At 43.0% G+C, this 18,940-nt stretch overlaps 1 protein-coding gene across 1 annotated transcript in view; it reads right to left on the bottom strand.

The window, feature by feature from the left end:
• The window catches only part of LOC144685615 (uncharacterized), a 449,474-nt gene that overhangs the window by 207,639 nt on the left and 222,895 nt on the right, over positions 1–18,940 (bottom strand). The window contains exon 6 of the mRNA XM_078550317.1: positions 10,969–11,841. Coding sequence (XP_078406443.1) covers positions 10,969–11,841 — 873 coding nt within the window. The remainder of the gene's footprint in view (positions 1–10,968; positions 11,842–18,940) is intronic.

Raw genomic sequence — 18,940 nt, 5'->3', positions numbered from 1 at the left:
CGCAGTGCCATGTGTCCTGCTCACGCTCTGTCCATCTGTTTCCATGCAGGAAAAGCCTACTCACATCAGCAGGAAGAGGTCCAAGACTGGGGGTGGAATGGTCCACATTAGGCCCCTCACTCATTTTGAGGAGCAGGCCATCGCACTGACTGGTGAGGATGTGGACTGTGCCTGCGGTGAAGATGAGGTCGGTAGCAAACACCCTCGTGAGGATCCTGCACTACATCGTCCCTCTCTCAACGCAAATGTGAGTGCCCTCTCTCTCTCTCCTGCTTTTGACTTTGCTGCCATGCACTAATTATCTCTAGGACAAAGGGGTTGTTAATGGTAGTGGTAAGGGCTAAAGCAGGTGCTAATAGTGGCATTAAGGTAAGAAAGCAGAATGTGATAACCTGCTCTTTCCTCTCAAGGAGTCAGGCCGGGGCCCTTGGGCACCCGAAGGGAGGAGGAGCAGCAGCTGGACACCCCTGGATTATCCACTCAGAAATCTCAGAGGCTATCTGCTTCCTCTGAGTCCCCTTTGCCTGTGATCCCCTCAACCTCATCCTCTGTCACCGCAGAGGGAGCAGCTGGCCCACAGGAGGACAGCCAAAGAAAGCCGGGGGCCCCAAGGCCTTGGCTCTCCAGAGGACCCATGCTGAAGGCATCAGAGGCAACCAGGTCAACCATTGCACCCCTGCTGCAGATGTCAGGGCAGCAACTAGAAGTCAAAGGCGTTCAAAAGTTAAGAAATTCTGATCACAATTGTATGGGTGAACACATTTTGTCAATTTACAATCTGAAAATATATTCACTTTCACTGAATAATGTGTAATGTTGTCTTTCAGCTTCATTGACAGGCTTCGCAAGTCCTCCCACTACATTCCCCACACTAGCAGTTCAGCTGCACGCAGCCAGCCCACAAGTGATTCTGAAGTGTGTGTGTGGCAGGGCTTATCAGAGCCTCATGCAAACACACTCCCACACACGCAGATCCTTCCCGTGTCACACTCATCTCAATGCCCTGAGCAGTTTCAATGCTGCCTACTGGGATTTGCTTTCAGTTGTCCATCTGAGCTGACCTGCCTCTCCGCCCACCCAGTGATCACACTCCCATCCAGCACCTGATCTCACCCACCACGGCTCTTGTTTCACTTTTGATTTAGACAGCATGGTAGTGTTACGGTTTTTCTCCTCTCCTTTCCCCTCCCCCAGTCACCCATTTCCTTTCCCCCATCACTGTCCATCCCCCTGGCATCACCTTCCACCTCCTCTCCATAACCTGCCAGCCACAACCCTTTTCTTTCGGGGATGTCCGGGTGAACTGCACGTTCCCTTCCTTCCCGAAAATCCCACCCCTAAACTCTCCAACCTCCTCCTTCCTACCCCCAGGGTCCATGTCTGCGTCTGACTCCCCACCAACCACCCTCCCCAATACTGTCGACACCTCACCCTCCCATCCTCCCGCCTCACTTTGCCCTCCGTCATTCTCACCATTCCTTCCTACCACGCCCACTGTTAGTTTGTTCCCCAGGTGGCAGTCATGGACTCATTGGAGCCCTTCCTTGCAAGCTCACCTGGACATCCTCCCCCTCCAGACTCCTTCCCTCCTTGGAACTCTTTCCCCATTTGGAACTCCTTCCCTTCTCCGACCTGGACTCCTCCTCCCTCCTTTACTCCTTCCCCCCCGTCCAACCCCCAACCTGGACTCCACCCACCATCCCCCCACCCCTTAGTCCTTCCATCCCCAGTCTACCCCCGCACCCCTGGACTCCCTCCCCATTAGTCTTCCCACCCCCCCGCCCCCATTAGTCCTTCCCCTCTCCGGACTCCTTCAAACACCCTTACTTCTTCCTCCAGCTTTACTCCCGCCCCACTCCACATTCCTTTCTCCTCCCCAGACTCCTTTCTCCCCTGGGCTCCTTCCCATCTCTGCAATCCTTCCCTCCTCCGAACTCCTTCCCTTACACCTTCCACCCCCTTACATCTACCTCCCCAGTTGCCGTCATCTGTCCCATTAGCCCCTCCTCCCCCATAGTCACTAACCCCCCAATCTCCCCCCGGCACCTTTGATTCCCTTCCTCCCGATCTCATCCCATCCCCCACCCCCGACACCTCTTCCTCTTCCAGTCGATCCTAGATCTTCCTCTCTCACCCCTGGTACATCTTTCTCTCCCAAACACAGCTGGACCTTCCTTTCCCACCCCCTCAACCATCACCCACTGTGAACAGACCCTCAACGGTGACTTTCCACCTTCCGTGAGCTGCTTTGCAGTAGAGCCACGTCCATGAGAATCCACCCAGCATGCCAGGGACGCTCCTTCACGGTCCCGTTGCTGCTGGGCTCCAGCATCTTCTGCTCCTTGGACATCCGCGATGGGAGCAAGGTCCTGAGTAAGTCCCATATTCTCCGCATCACACTTTTCAAGATGTGTTCTGTACGAGTGTGTTTTCCCGCTGACATGGACAGACAATCCAGTGTGGGAGGATGATTCCGGTGGGCTGGCCTTACAATGATATGCTGATGTATTACAACGAGGTTCCCGACATCCGATGGCAGGAAACGTGACCCGCCATTAATGGGCAGAGCGGACAATTGCAAGCTGGTTTCATGACGTCGTGAAACCAATTTTTAGCCTTCTTGCCATATTGTCCACTCACGCCCCCGAACACGCCCGATGCCAGCGGGCATGGAAAATTCCACCCTATATATATTTGTGTCACCTGTAAATTTTGATATTGCAATCCATACCTATAAAATATCAAATATGTACAGGAGCACAATATCAAAATGTATCAATAATAAAAATATGGAGCATGGTTAATTGTGAAGAGGATTCTAAGTGATACCAAGAAGATATGGACAAGCTAGTAGATAGGGTAGATAAATGCAGAAAAATGTGAGGACATATTTTGGGAAGAAATAAGGAGAGGAAATATGCTCTAAATAATAAAAGTTCAAAAAGAGTAAAAGAGCAGAAAGCCATTAGGAGTTCAAATACACAAATCTTTTAACATGGGAGAATAGGTTGAACAAACTAAAACAAGCATTTAGAATCATGGGTTCATTAAAAATAGGAGTATAAAGTGCAAAAGAAAAAGAAATAGGCATTGCTGAATCTATACAAACAATTAGTTAAGCTACACTTAGGATATAGTGTCAGGTTTTAGGAGTGTGTGTGCATGTGGAAGGATCTTGAGAACGCAGAAGTGAATCACTATGACAGGAATGAGAAGATTTAGTTATTAGGAAAGTATGAGGAAACTGGGATCCTTTCTTGAGAAGATTCAGAGAAAGTCTAAGAGGCGTTCAAAGGTATGAGACACTTTGATAAGGCAAATAGAGAAAAAATTATTTCCACTCATAGATAAATTTAGGCTCGCGAGTTAGCAACTTGAGTTAATTACCAAAGAAATTAAGAGAGTACTTAGATGCATAGAACTGCTAGGAATACCCTCCCAGAAACAACACTGGGAGTAGAATCCATATCAGCTTTTAAAAGGAAAGCAGATACATTTTTGAAAAGGTAACATATTGAAGGGCTATCGTGAAAGGTCAGAGAAATAGGATGTTAGCTCTCTCTGAGAGCTGGTAGAGGTGTGAGAGGATGAATGCTCTCCTCTATTGTAAAATTCAAAGGCTTTTCTCATCACTTGCACATACCAGAGAAGATGAGAATTTTTCTTAGCAATTACTAAGTAATATTTTCATAATTACACAATGTTGAAATTATTTTGTAATATGTCATCAAATAATGTGGTTGAATGTTTACCATGAATGTGTATTTATTAAAAGAAAAGTAATGCAATTCAGTTGAAATTATATTGTCTAATATTAATTGCAAATCCATTAGCTTAGTCCATGTGAAATACCTACTCATACAACTTTAATGAAGATGCTAACATGTTTCGATAAGGTGCTGCTTCTTTAAGTAAAATGTGGATAAAGAATTTCATATGAAAATGCTAATGGATTCAAATTAGGTCGCACATCTTGATTTCAGCTTCAAAAAATTCTTTGAGTTCATTAAACCCAAATCAAAAAGCTAATGCTGTGCATGCTGGAATTCAATCACAATCTGGAACAGTTTAAATAAAAAAAAGTACAATTTCAACTGAGTACAGTATAAACCTTTTAATTGAGACTCCCATGTTAAGAGCATAATATCCTCTTCATTCAGCTATTCTTATTAAGTAAATACCATTAAAAGCATGCATCTTGACTTTAGTTGGAAGCAGTGATTAAGAAGTAATGTTAGTCACACACTGCTAACAAAGGATTTGGATCAGGGCCTATCACGATAGCCTTTCAATATTTTACCTTTTCAAAAATTTATCTGCTTTCCTTTCAAAAACTGATATGGGTTCTACTTCCAGTGCTGTTTCTGGGAGGGTATGCCACATCCTAACAGTTATATGCATCTAAATACTCTCTTAATTTCTTTGGTTAATGGCCTGGCTTTGGGCAGACGTACTGTCTCAGAGACTTTGGAGAGAGAAAGTCCTGAAGAGAGAGACATGAACAGTAGCTGCTGCAGTCAGCAGAGGGAGAAAGGATGTTTCTCTGTTACCTACCAGACAGAATGCAGATGGGAGGACATTCTGTGGTCAAAGAGACGGAACTCATCGAAATTTAAAGACTCCAGAAGATTCATCCTGGCACGGCCAGGATTCACTGGAGTGAGCCTTGCTGCTGGAAGTCAGTTTGGGGATTCGCAGAAGACTGAGGGAAAGGACCTTCAATGGTCACTGGACGCTATGACTCAGCAAAATGGGGAGAAGTGAGCCTATTGCAAGCTGGGAGTAACTTTGGGCTGTTTCCTGTAAAGACTGCCACTCTGTGGAGAGCATGTTGTAATGTGTAGATACGGATTGTAATTTTCAAGTGTGTTAAAACACTAACAACTTTTTTGTATTTAGTGTATGTGTTGTCTACTAAGTAACGTTTAGCTGATGTGGATTTTAGTTTGTTTGCTACAGTATAAGTCTTAAAACTTGAAATCTTGTGTGATTCTTTGAGTCAGTCACTGGGAATTCAAATCTCTTTTTAAAAGTTATCAGTTTCTAACAGCATCGTAACACTTGGCTTAATAGTTGCACTCTCGCCTGAGTTGTAGGTTCAAGCTCCACTCCAGAGGCTTCAGCACATTAACTAAGCGGGCACCATCAAAACAGTATTGAGGGAATGATCAACTGTTTAAGGTGCCATCTTTGACTGCACCCTCAGGTGAACAAAAAGGATGCTTTATAAATGCAAACTCTGCCTTAGATTTCCTAATCCAGCTAGAAAAAAACTCATATTTGTTACATTCCAAAAGGGAATTAGCATGTAAAATTAGGTAAAGAGCAATTTTTAAAGAAATTTTGATCATAGCAACTATCTCATCACTGTTAAAGGCAATGTTTATTTCTACTTAATTGGTGTCATTTTACAGGAAATTATGACTGAATGTATTCATTTGGCATTAGTGTTGTTCATGGAATTGCTCATAAGTTTTGGAAAAAAATATAGCAATGATGCAGCAGAAACGAAGAAAACATTTAATCCAAGGTATGTGGGGGAACTAGGGATAGCGCACTGACTGTGTAATAAAAAGTGGTATTACTTTAGCCAATCTTCAAATGAAAGTGATGCAAAGCATCTATCTTCTAATTACTTAGGTGTAGCAACTATGTCAGATTTCAATTGCAAACATAAACAGAGAAACATCCTTATATTGTCAAAAGGGAGTTATGTGAAATGGTTTGCTTTATTTATTGCATTTTTAATACCATGTACGTTGATCTGCTTGCCATTAAGGTAAGGGGATGTGAAAGGCTTGTTCCCCAACTTTGTACAATATTGTGGAATGACTCACTCTGTTCATATGATCTTGAGTAGTGCGCAGAAGTTGTCATGGTGAATTATTTTCCCTCTTTATGAGTGAATACTAAGCACTGGAGCATATGCCCTTTGCACTGACCTTGACCCAAGAACTGCCACAACGCATCAAAGACATAAACCAGAGATAGAAACAATCTTAGTTTATGACTTTTCAATGAGATTATTTGAAAAAATGACTTTTTGATTTGAGAGAAATCATAATCTGGAAATGCTTGTAACTACGTAATTATCTTAGACATTATAAATCATGGGCTGCAGCAACTGGTATGAGTCAAAGGGTTAATTCAAGGTACAGTTATATCTGAGCTCGAACGTTTACATTTTGCTAGATAGAACATTATCTCAGTACAATGTTATTGAAGCACATTTGTGACTGCAAATAGAGTCATAGAGGTCTACAGCACAGAAAAAGGCCCTTCGGCCCATCGAGTCTGCGCCAATCAAACAAGTACCTAACTATTCTAATCCCATTTTCCAGCACTAGGCCCATAGCCTTGTATGCCATGGCATCGCAAGTGCACATCCAAATGCTTCTTAAATGTTATGAGGGTTTCTGCCTCTACTACCCTTTCAGGCAATGAGTTCCACATTCCCACCACCCTCTGGGTGAAAAAATTCTTCCTCACGTCCCCTCTAAAACTCCTGCCCCTTACCTTAAATTTATGCCCCTTGGTTATTGATCCCTCCACCAAGGGGAAAAGTTCCTTCCTGTCTACCCTATCTATGCCCCTCATAATTTTATATACCTCAATCATGTCCCCCCTCAACCTCCTCTGCTCTAGGGAAAATAACCCCAGTCTATGCAATCTCTCCTCATAACTAAAACTCTCCAGCCCAGGCAACATCCTGGTAAATCTCCTCTGCACTCTCTCTAGTGCAATCACATCCTTCCTATAATGTGGATTCCAGAACTGCATGCAATACTCTAGCTGTGGCCTAACCAGCATTTTATACAGTTTCAGCATAACCTCCCTGCTCTTATATTCTATGCCTCAGCCAAAAAAGGCAAGTATCCCATATGCCTTCTTAACAAACTTATCTACCTGACCCGCTACCTTAAGGGACCGGTGGACATGCACACCAAGGTCCCTCTGATCCTCGGTACTTCCCAGGGTCCTACCATTTATCGTGTATTCCCGTGCCTTGTTTGTCCTGCCCAAGTGCATCACCTCACACTTATCCAGATTAAATTCCATTTGCCACTGATCAACCCATCTGACCTGCCCGGCTATTTCCTCCTGTAACCTAAGGCTATCCTCCTCACTATTTCCAACCCACCAGTTTTCATGTCATCCACAAACTTACTGATCAACCCTCCTACATTCAAGTCTAAATCGTTTATATATACCACAAACAGCAAGGGACCCAACACCGATCCCTGTGGAACCCCACTGGACACAGGTATCCAGTCATAAAAACACACCTCGACCATCACCCTCTGCTTCCTGCCACTCAGCCAATTCTGGATCCAATTTGCCAAAATGCCTTGGATCCCTTGGGCTCTTACCTCCGTTATCAGTCTCCCATGCGGGACCTAATCAAAAGCCTTGCTGAAGTCCAAGTACGTCAAATGCATTGCCCTAATCTATACACCTGGTCACCTCTTCGAAAAATTCAATCAAATTGGTCAGACATGACCTCCCCTTGACAAAACCATGCTGACTGTCCTTGATTAATCCCTGCCTCTCCAAGTGTAGATTAATTTTGTCCCTCAGAATTGCTTCCAATAGTTTCCCCAACACTGAGGTTAGACTGACTGGCTTGCAGTTCCCAAGTTTATCCCTTCTTGAATAACGGTACCACATTGGCTGTCTTCCAGTCTTCTGGCATTTCTCCTGTGACCAGAGAGGTATTGAAAATTATTGCCAGCGCCCCTGCTATTTCCTCCCTTACCTCACTCAACAGCCTGGGATACATTTCATCCGGGCCTGGAGATTTATCTACTTTTAAGCCTGCCAGGCCACTTAGAACCTTCTCCCTGTCTATGCTAATTTCTTTAATTATATCACAGTCCTTCTGCCTGATTGCCATACCCATGTCATCCCTCTCACTTGTGAACACCAACACAAAGTATTCATTTAGAACCCTACCTACGTCTTCCGGCTCCACACACATATTACCACTATGGTCCTTAGTGGGCCCTACTCTTTCCCTAGTTATCTTCGTTTTCTTAATGTACTTGTAAAATAACTTTGGATTTTCCTTTATTTTACCTGCCAATGTTTTTTCATGCCCCCTTTTTGCTCTCCTAATTTCCTTCTTAAGTTCCCCCCTACACATTCTATACTCCTCCAGGGCTTCCACTGTTTTGAGCTCTCGGTATCTGCCATAAGCCTCGCTTTTTCTCTTTATCCAATCCTGTATATCCCTCGACATCTAGGGTTCCCTGGATTTGTTGGTCCCACCCTTTATCTTTACTGGAATATGTTGGCCCTGGACTCTCCCTATTTCCTTCTTGAATGAGTCCCACTGCTCTGACACAGATTTACCTAAAGGTAGCTGCTCCCAGTCCACTCTGGCCAAATCATATCTGATCTTATTAAAATCGGCCTTCCCCCAATTTAGAACTCTGATTTCTGGCCCATCCTTGTCCTTTTCCATAACAACCTTGAATGATCACTATCATGATCACTATCTGCAAAATGTTTCTGCACTGATACCTCTACCACTTGCCTGGCTTCATTCCCTAAAATTAAGTCCAGGACCGCCCCCTCTCTTGTAGAACCTTCTATGTACTGGTTTAAAAAGCTCTCCTGGATGCATTTTAAGAATTCCGCTCCCTCTAAACCTAACACACTAACCCAGTTAATGTTGGGGAAGTTGAAATCCCCCACTATTACTACCTTATTATTTTTACACTCCTCTGAAATTTGTCTACATATCTGCTCTTCTATTTCTCTCTGACTGTTTGGGGGCCTATATACAGTCCCAGCAATGTGATTGCTCCTTTTTTGTTTTTCAGTTCTACCCATATGGCTTAGTTTGATGAGCCTTCTAAGATCTCATCCCTCCTTACTGCTGTAATTGATTCCTTGGTCAATATTTCAATATCCCCTCTTCTTTTACCTCCTTCCCTGTCTCACCTGAAGACCCTATATCCTGGAATATTGAGCTGCCAATCCTGCCCCTCTCTCAACCATGTCTCTGTGACAGCAGTGATATCATACTTCCGTGTGTTAATTTGTGCCCTCAACTCATCTGCCTTATTCATCAGACTCCTTGCATTAAAATAAATAACATCCAACCTTGCCAACTTCCCTTGTGCCTTAACTGGCCTATAATTTCTATGCCTTCCAGACTCACTTGCTCTCTCTTCTAATTTTGGCTGTGCATCTCCCCCTGCTGAACCTCCTCTCAGGATCCCATCCCCCTGCTAAATTAGTTTAAATCCTCCCCAACAGCACCAGCAAGCCTCCCCGTAAGGATGTTGGTCCGATTCTGGTTCAGGTGCAAGCCGTCCGCCTTGTACAGGTCCCACTGCCCCCACAAACAGTTCCAATGTCCCAGAAATCTAAAGCTCTCTCTCCTGCACCATCTCTCCAGCTACGCATTCATCTGGACTAACCTTCTATTTCTGTACTCACTAGCGTGTGGCACCGGGAGTAATCCAGAGATTACGACCTTTTGGGGTCCTGTTTTTTAATCTGCTTCCCAGCTCCCTAAATTCTGCTTGCAGGACCTCATCCCTCTTTTTACCTATGTTGTCGGTAGCAATATGTACCACGATCTCTGTCTGTTTGCCCTCCTGCTTTAGAATGCCCTGCAGCTGTTCAGTGACATCCTTGACTCTGGCACCAGGGAGGCAACATACCATCCTGGAGTCATGTCTACAGCCGCAGAAATGCCTGTCTGTTCCCCTTACTATCAAGTCTCCTACCACTGTTGCTCGTCCCCTCTTTTCCTCCGCCTCCACCACCACCTCCCCACCCCCCCCCCCCCCCCCCACCGCCCGTCCCCGCGCAGCTGAGCCATTCACAGCGCACTGAGCATGGCTGCACGCCCCAGAGGAACCGTCTCTCTCACCGTTTTCCAACATAGAAAAATGGTTCCCGAGCGAGATGCACCCTGGGGATTTTCTGACTACCTGCCTGACACCTTTCCTCTGACTGGTCACCCATTCCCTCTCTGTCTGCACTTCCATAAGCTGTGGGGTGACCACGTCTAAAAACGTGCTATCCACGAATCTTTCAGCCTCACTGGTGCACCTCAGTGCCTCCAGCAGCCGCTCAAGCTCCGAAACTCAGAGCTCAAGTAGCTGCAGCTGGTGGCACTTCCTGCACATGTGGTCGGTCGGAGCGCAAGGAGCGTCTAGGACTTCCCACATGTTGCAGGCAGTACATAACATAACTTATTCCATTTCTTGCATTGTGTGTAGTAATTACTGTAAGCACTTTATGCAATATAGTTTTCCTTCATTACTATTTAAATTCATTGGAATAAATTATTTTCTGATTAATTTATTTCTAATCCAACTTTTGATACTGAACTGAAAAATACTGTTTGAAAGAGAAATGTTGCAAAGAAGCACAAACTAGGGAGATTTGCAGTCACAATTGTGCTTCAATAACATTGCACTGAGATAACCTTCTGGCTACCAAAACCCTTATGAGTAAGGACTGAACTTTTTACGCATACAGTGTAAATAATTTTGCTTCTTGTATTTCTGTTATTATTACTTGACTTTTTTTGTCAACTGGTGATTGAACCCATGGCCATTCTAGTCTGCAAGAATCACTGCTTTAACTATCAGGGAAACCTTGTGCCTCATTTATTTGCTCAATATGATGAGATTTAAGCACTAATATATGGACCAAAATGAATTCTAAAATCTATATTAAATACGGCAAAATACTATTGCACAATGAAATAAGTGTTCATTGTATTACAGTGATAAGCTATAGATTCTTTTTCTCTAATTCATTAAGTCATGGATCTTGCAAAACTAATAGGGTATTTCACAGGTTTGCAGATCGCCCATGACCATTGAATTATATGCAATGCATCCCTATACCAAACAATCCATTATTTTGTGCAAATTCTACATTTTCTTAAGGACATGGCATGACATTGTAGTTCCTCTTTCCATGGTTTTATTGTTTACTTACAAATGGGCCAGGTGGCCCTGGTGGACCAGGTGGCCCAGGACGTCCTGCCCTTTTCATCACTTCTCCTTTGTAATTTGGATGGATCACTGTTTGGTTTTCAGAGCTCTTTGAAGTCTCATGACGTTTGTCACCTTCCCAATGGGTGGTCATTTCTATATGATCCATCTCCTTGATCTCTTCAGTGGAAGTAATTTCTCCTTTGGCATTCTCGCCTGGAACATGTTCACTGTCTAAATCAATATCTACCTCATACCACCTCATCTTCTTAGAGTCTGCAGTTTCCTCATTTGCAAGATTATCATATTCTGCCAACATGTTTTCTTCCTGTTGTGGATCTGTTTCCTTGTAAGACAACATCTTGTCTCCAGATGTAGGAATACTTGATGAAATTGTCTGCAAATCTGTGTAGGTCATTGCAGTGGGTTTATCAGAAACCACTAACTCTCTATCCTGGTTTTGTTCATGGACTGTGATATCTTCCTGATCTTCAATTGTTGATAAGTAGAACTCTTCACCAATAAGTTCATCAAGTTTATTCGAAGTCCTTAAATTGGTCCATTCATCATTTTTTTCCTGTATTTTATTGAGTTTGAAATCAGGAACTTGGAGAATGGCATTTGAAATACCTGTAGCATTGAACATGAATGTTGGATTGCTAATGTTTGTACCAGGTCTGCCTGGTCCTGAATTTATTTCATTGTAAGTAAGGTTTAGCAGTTCTGTGCTTCGTTGTTGATCATCTTCAAGTTGCCTTTCTGGTACAGAGTCTGTAACAGAAATGTTCACAGTAGGAATCCCCATTACAGCTCCTTTAGTAAGAGTCCCAGACAAGGTAGATCTTGTATGCATCCTAGGGGTTGTATATGCAGAAGTCTGAGGAGAAACAAAAACAGTCAGCAAAGGGAACATTTCTATAAATTATCAGTCTAGAAAGTACATTTTTTGAATTAGAAACAACTAACTACTACTTAAATCTAGAAACACAAATAGTAAACATATATTCACTTAGACTGAAAACTGGTGCATGTGGAACACATTAAACTGAGTGAAGTTATGCTGGGGGTTTTTGTTTCTGGAAATGTTAAATTATAGCCCCGTCTTCGAGTTCTCCAAAAATAAGCTCATGTCAGTCAGCACTGCTATCTGTTAAGCATTTACTGCTTTTAAAAGATCTGAGTGAATTTTTGACTCAACCTTTTGAGATGAAGCATCTTTCCTGAGTACATTCCTGCCATCGCTTTGCACTGTCAAACTTTTGCCGAATGCAAATTTTGCACAATATGGCATCTACTGGTTACACGTTGGCACAGATATTGTGGCAGTAATGATGGAGAAACTGTCGATGTTTGCCATCATTACTCCTCTGAAACTGATGGCAACTTCTGGAGTTCGCATGTGAGCAATTAAATGCAGAAATTCAAACATTGCTGTCAGTGATTCCACGCTTCTCCAGAGGGTGCGGTTTTGAGGTCTCTCTAGACTGCAATCCTGACAAGGTGATCTGACAAGAGGTTCCACTCTTAGGCCAAGATTTTCCAATCATCCGTGAGGGCAAGATTGATACAGACATGTTTTGAAAATAGCGCTCCCGAATGGCGTGTCATTTTCCTGAGGCCTCTGGGACATGCTGCTATTTTCAACACAAAGACAGGGGTTGTTGGGGGGGAGGAGGGGGTGAAGCTGGGAACCCACTCGCCTCCAATTAGCTGTCCATTCATGAACTGCAGAGGGCCAGAACAAGATTTTGAAATCATAGATCGGCAAAAACAAACAGTCTCATGCACATTTGTACACAGCTGTCAGATGCAACGCAGGGAGCCATTAAGTCAGTCTGACTTAATGTTTACGCTGAAGGAAACGTTTTGGTGAAAAGGATTGTCCTATCAGAGTGGGATCGACTATCCTTTTGCTGGCTGTTTGGCCAATTGTCTGTGCTGTGAGGCTGCTGGCCCTCTGATTTCCTGCCTCCCTAACTTTACAAGGCAGCGGCAAACCCAGTCATGGCTGCCGTCTGCTTTTCGGTATTGCACTCCAGGATTAGTTCCTGCCTCTTGGCAGTGATTAGCGGCACTAATTGGACGACAAGCTCACCTCCAGCCCAATTAGGGGATCTGCATTTGTAGACAGATATGGCGTGGGGCTGAAACCTGAAAATGGGCGTCTGGTTCCCGACCACATACTGAAAATCAAGCCCATCACCTCGCAGTAAATACCTTCGAAAAAATGATACCTTGCTGAATAAAGTGTACCGGGGATTTTAATGGTGTATTGCTAAATAGCCCCACTAGACCTGAAAGAATAATTTCATGTTTATTGAATGTCAGATTTCTAATGAGAAAATCCACATAATTTAAAAATAAAATTTAAAGATATTAGATTTCATCTTCCACCTTATTCCCATGTGTATACCTCACTCATTTATTTAGCTCTCTGTAAAATTGAAAGTGAAGGACTTTACATTTTGGTTTGCATTGTGATTGGTTGGTTACCCTCTGGCAGGACACCTGGAGGTCCCTTTAACTTGGTGCCACAGTCAAACTGATGTTGGGAAACGGGGAAGTCCGTATCCCCAGGGGTCGACAGATCTTTGTTCACAGCTTTCTTCAAGGCCAGCAGCTAGCACTGTTGCTTTGCCACTTCCCACAAAATGCAGCCCCTTATCTCTGAATAGTCTGCTTAATCTTCCAGGGTATGATAATAACACGTTTAATGTACTTAGAAAAAAGTAATAACAGGTACAGAAATATATTATTTATTCATTTCAAACCTTTGAGGATTGCATTTCACAAAAGTCATTTTCAAATTTAAGTTTCAACGTGCTGTTATTTTCAAATCAGTGAGTCAAGTTTGCAAACTGCTTTTTAAGTTGCACAACCAGTACACAGTTCTGTAGGAGTGAACATGCGTATGACTCGAGCTAAGGCAAGAACTTACCTGTAACTACTATCAACTAAGCAATCAGGCTATGCACCAACCCAGGAAACTGCCCTGCTTTGAATCAACACCACTCTTCTGACAGGCGTCCATTACAGCTGTCCTCAAATGTTAGATGATGAATTCTACAAAGCACACAGCTGCCCATGACTTAACCTTGATCTGCGGTAAGAGGTAACAATGCATGGAGCCCAGCAGTGAATGCTAAGATACTGCCAACAAAGCCACGATTCAAACTAATACAATCAAACAAAAAGGAAAATGGTTCCCTTCTCTTGCACATTGCTCTGAAGGATGTACAACATAATTAGACCAACTCACTTATTTGAAAATCTAATGCAGTACAAAATGGATTGTTGACAATTGAATGGAATAAATAACTGAACTGAATGACTAGAGATTTTCAAAGTTATATAATTGCAGAGTTGCTAATGGACTAACGCTAATGAAAACCCATATAAAACAACCTAAGACTGAGGTTAAGCTATTATTTGGTTAGAAATGTCCATTAAAAAAATCTGTAGTTATTCACATTTCAAATGTTGCTATTAGATAATAATGCAGGGATTTAAAACACTTCAGAAAATATGCTTTAACATGGGTACTTAAACATATGCCGGAATTAAATCTTTGTTCAAAACTACAGGACAATATGCAAAGTTGTGCCATTTTTCAAGAGACAGAACTCATTTTACTTTCAGATTAATTTTTATATTCCCAATATAAATATTAAAACACTAGCTTCAGCTTTCCCTACCTTATTGTTGTCACCATTAACAATGGCAGTCTTCTGTGCCAAAGTTACAAATAAGCAGATCACTAAAAATATCTTCGCCATGGAGCTGAGAGGCTGGATCAGCCGCTCGAAACGAATCCAAACGTATGGAACTAAGTAGCTAAATGACATTTTAAGTGAAGACCATATTCAAGCCCTGCCCTTTCCAATGCTGCTAAGGAAATGCTTCAACAACTGAAATTTCTTAATGAAGCTTCACCAGCAGGGGTTAGGAACAATCTGGAGAGTGGAAAAAAAACCTTATTTTTGTCCCTGTGAAAAATAGCTTCTAAACGACCGATCAATGCAAGGGAAGTTTGGATTTACGGCATTTTCTTCTCCTGTGTCACAGAGGTTGACTGGGATTGTACTCACTCTGCCATCTCCAAGGTTAACATGCTGTAAACAGTTGAAGTGAGCCTTCTGATCAGGTTTGCAAGTGCCAGCACCTGGCCAGAACTCTTTGGAGATCTTCATACATGCAAGTCTGGGGATTCGATAGAGACTTAGCAATCAACAGTAAGCCTGGCTTTAACAAGGTACTAGTAGCAGTCAGACACAAATGTATTCATAACAGTAACAATCCTAACTATCTGTTGTAGCTCAACCTTTAACACAGTGAGACTGACCACAGGACAGAATTTTACGCTCAGTGTGCGGGCATGCACCTGACACGCCCGAGTGTAAAATGACGCGCGATATTTCGTTCGGCGGGCGCGTACCAGAGTCGGCTGCGTGCCCACCAATAATTAAAAGCCCTATTAAGGCCATTAACAAGCTAACTGAATTCAAATTTATGCTGCCCATCCAACCTTTCCTACAGCAAATGAACATTAAATAAAAACTTTATTTTGGAATTAAAAACATGTCCCATCTCATGTGGCAGAGTCATTTTTTACTGTCTTTATTAATTTTTTAAAATAGCGCTTCAATCTCCCTGAGGCAGCTCCAAGCCTGAGGGAGACTGAAGCGCTCTTTCTCGCACAAGAGCGAACTGCGCGCTAGGTCCGACTCTCCCTCCTCCCCCTGCCCGCACAGGCAGCGCTCAGCGCTGCCGCTCATAATCCATGCAGGGCGGGCCTTATTTGGCCCTCCCGCATGAAATCGCGGAGTGAAGCCGATCGCGGGCAGCAGTCGGCTGCTTGCCCTCCCCCCCCCCCACCCCCCACCCCGAGCACCCCCGCCAAGTGCAAAATCCTGCCCATAGAATAAAGTGCTGATGCTACTGGCTGATTAAAGCAGACATGGGAAAAGTCAAGTTTTAAAGTCATAGTAAAGGAATATTTCTCAACCGTTTTTCTTGATTATTTCATACAAAGGGAATTCTAATCTGTACAGTGCAAAGGTGTAGCCGAGGTGAACACATTAATATGCAATTCTATGTGCTATTTAAACCTGTTCATTTTCTGACCTATCTAAAATGGGGATAACAAATGCGTTAAAATAGCAAAATATTGAGTACATTGTTACCTTCACTACAAGGTTTCATGGTGGTGGAGGTGGCAGCGCTACACTCTTCAAAGGCAATATAAAGCCAATTTTCAAAGGCTGACTAGAATTTTCCTCCAGGTCCTCGGAGGCATTGGGAAACAGGGCAGCTGCCTGGAGTCAGCCTCCTGGTAGCAGACAAGGGGACCAGCTCCCAAAGCAGGCTGATAGGCATTCACCGTCTGCCTTGCGCCAGCTTCAGCCTCAGGGTGCCCTGTAGAAGGGCTCTCCCTCCATAATGATGGCCTGGCTGCTATGGGTATTCTTTACTTTAAATTAAAAAAAAACTGGAGAGAAGGCAACTCCATCTTAGGGCACCCTCTCTCTTACTTATCTGAAAGGGCAGCCTTCTGCTTCCTCAGTGCTGGAGGACCTCCTATTGGCCCTCCAGCTTTGAGAGTTGGCTGCTAATTGGCTGATTCGGGGAAAATCACAGATGAGTGGTCCTGAAACCCAGGGGGAAACTCCTGTGCCATATTTCAGCTTCATTCGATTCAAACTTTTGGTTTAGTTTCCATTGGTAGTCCATTTTTCTTCTGTTGAGCAATCAAACTTTTTCATTTGCAGAAAAAGAAATCAAATGTGCCAGTCCCATTGATCATAAGAAAACTGTTTTTCCAAATATTTACAAACAAAAATAGAAAAATGACTCAATTTACCAAATATATACCACACACTATTCCAACTAGTTTCCATCACTATCACATTGTGTCACTTTGCTGTACAATGTCAAAAGAATGTTGTGATACAAGAATATAAATGCAAACAATTGAGCACATAGTCCACTTTGGTACTGCAAGAGTACTGCACTGTCAGAGATGCTGTCCTTTGGATGAGATACAATCCACTTTCAGGTGGCGTATAAGATCCCACTGCACTCTTCAAAGAAGAACAGGGGAGTTTCTCCTGACCAGCATTAATCTCAATCAACATCTTAAAACACGTATACTGGTGCTTTATTTCATTACTGTGTGTTGGACCTTGTGTACTAATTGGCTGCTGTGCTATTCACAACACAACAGTAAACTGATCTTTTTTCAAGTACTTCACTTGTTGTAAAGCGCTTTAGAATATCCTGGGGTCCTGAAAGTCACTGCATAAATACAAGTTCTTTTTTCTTTGAAGCACCTATGTATGATCAAAATCCAGTGAAAATTATATATGTCAAGCATAGGTTAAAACCAAAACAAAAACAAAAATACCTGGAAAAACTCAGCAGGTCTGACAGCATCTGCGGAGAGGAATATAGTTAACGTTTCGAGTCCAAATGACTCTTCAGGTTAAAACCAAACTTGTGAAATCATTTATGATCACAAATAACTAGCAATGTGGAAAACTAAGTGGAAAAAATAGCTGAAGTTTTCCAATCCGATGCCCCCTTTTTGCCTTGTACTTTCCATCCTAAAGTTGCATGAATACCAGGGTTGGGTTCTCCATTGGTAATCATCTGGGGTAGGCTACAGAGACCTAATGCTGTGTGGACGGTAGTGGCAATTTCAATGTTCCTTTAGACAATATTCTTTGCAAAGATGTTGCTGGTACAGTGCAAGCTTAGTTATTTGCTATAAAGGAGGACATCCATCTGGTGAAAATTAGAAATTGATGAATAACATGGATTTTTTTCCTAAACCTAGAATGTGAGGCTTGAGACTTCAAGGGAACTGGGACAGGCTAAGTGAATGGGCAAGAATATGGCAGATGGAATATAATGTGAATAAGTGTGAAGTATTCCACTTTGATAGAAAAAATAGAAAGGCAGAGTATTTCTTAAATGGTGCGAGGTTGCGGAGTGTTGATGTCCAAAGGGACCTAGGTGTCCTTATTTGTGAGTCACTAAAAGCTAGCATGCAGGTGCAGCAAGCAATTAGGAAGGCAAATGGTAATTGGCCTTCATCGCAAAGGGATTTAAGTATAGGAGTAAAGATGTCTTGCTTTTTAAAATTTTTAAAATATTTTTTCATGGGGTATGGACATCGCTGGCTGGGCCAGCATTTGTTGCTCATCCCTAATTGCCCTTGTGAAGGTTGTGGTGAGCTGCCTTTTTGAACCACTGCAGTCCATGTGGTGTAGGTACACCCACAGTGTTGTTAGGAAGGGAGTTCTAGGATTTTAACCCAGCGACAGTGATGGAATGACAATATAATTCCAAGTCAAGATAGTGTGTGCCTTGAAAGGGAACTTGCAGGTAGTGGTGCTCCCATGTATCTGTTGCCCTTGTCCTTCGAGGTGGTAGAGGTTGCGGATTTGCAAGGTGGTGTTGAAGGTGAGTGCTGCAGTGCATCTTGTGGATGGTACACACTGCTGCAACTGTGTGTCGGTGGTGGAGAGAGTGAATGTTTAAGATTAAACAGCCAGAACAAACAATGCAATGAAGCAATATTTCATGCCAGACTTCCCCCAATTATTCAAGGATATCGAGAGGAGTAAAGGTGGAAATTGGGAAGGTATTGACCATGATCTTCCAAACCTCCTTAGAAGCTGGGTTGGTGGCACAGAACTAGAGAATTGCAAATGTTATGCCCTTGTTCAAAAAAGGTAGTAAGGATAAGCCCAGCAACGACAGACCAATCAGCTTAAACACAGTGGTGGGAAAGCATTTAGAAACGATAATTTGGGACAAAATTAACAGTGACTTGGGTAAATGTGGATTAATTAAGGAAAGCTAGCATGGATTGTTCAGGCAAACTGTGTTCAATAATTTGATGGAGGTAACACAGAGGGTTGGTGAAGGTCATGCGTTTGATGTGGTGCACATGGACTTCCAAAAGGGGTCTG

Source organism: Cetorhinus maximus, chromosome 10 (assembly GCF_964194155.1).
Source record: "Cetorhinus maximus chromosome 10, sCetMax3.hap1.1, whole genome shotgun sequence".
Lineage (NCBI taxonomy): Eukaryota > Metazoa > Chordata > Chondrichthyes > Lamniformes > Cetorhinidae > Cetorhinus > Cetorhinus maximus.
The sequence above is the reverse complement of the archived record's forward strand: the minus strand, read 5'-3'. Positions and strand labels throughout refer to the sequence as shown.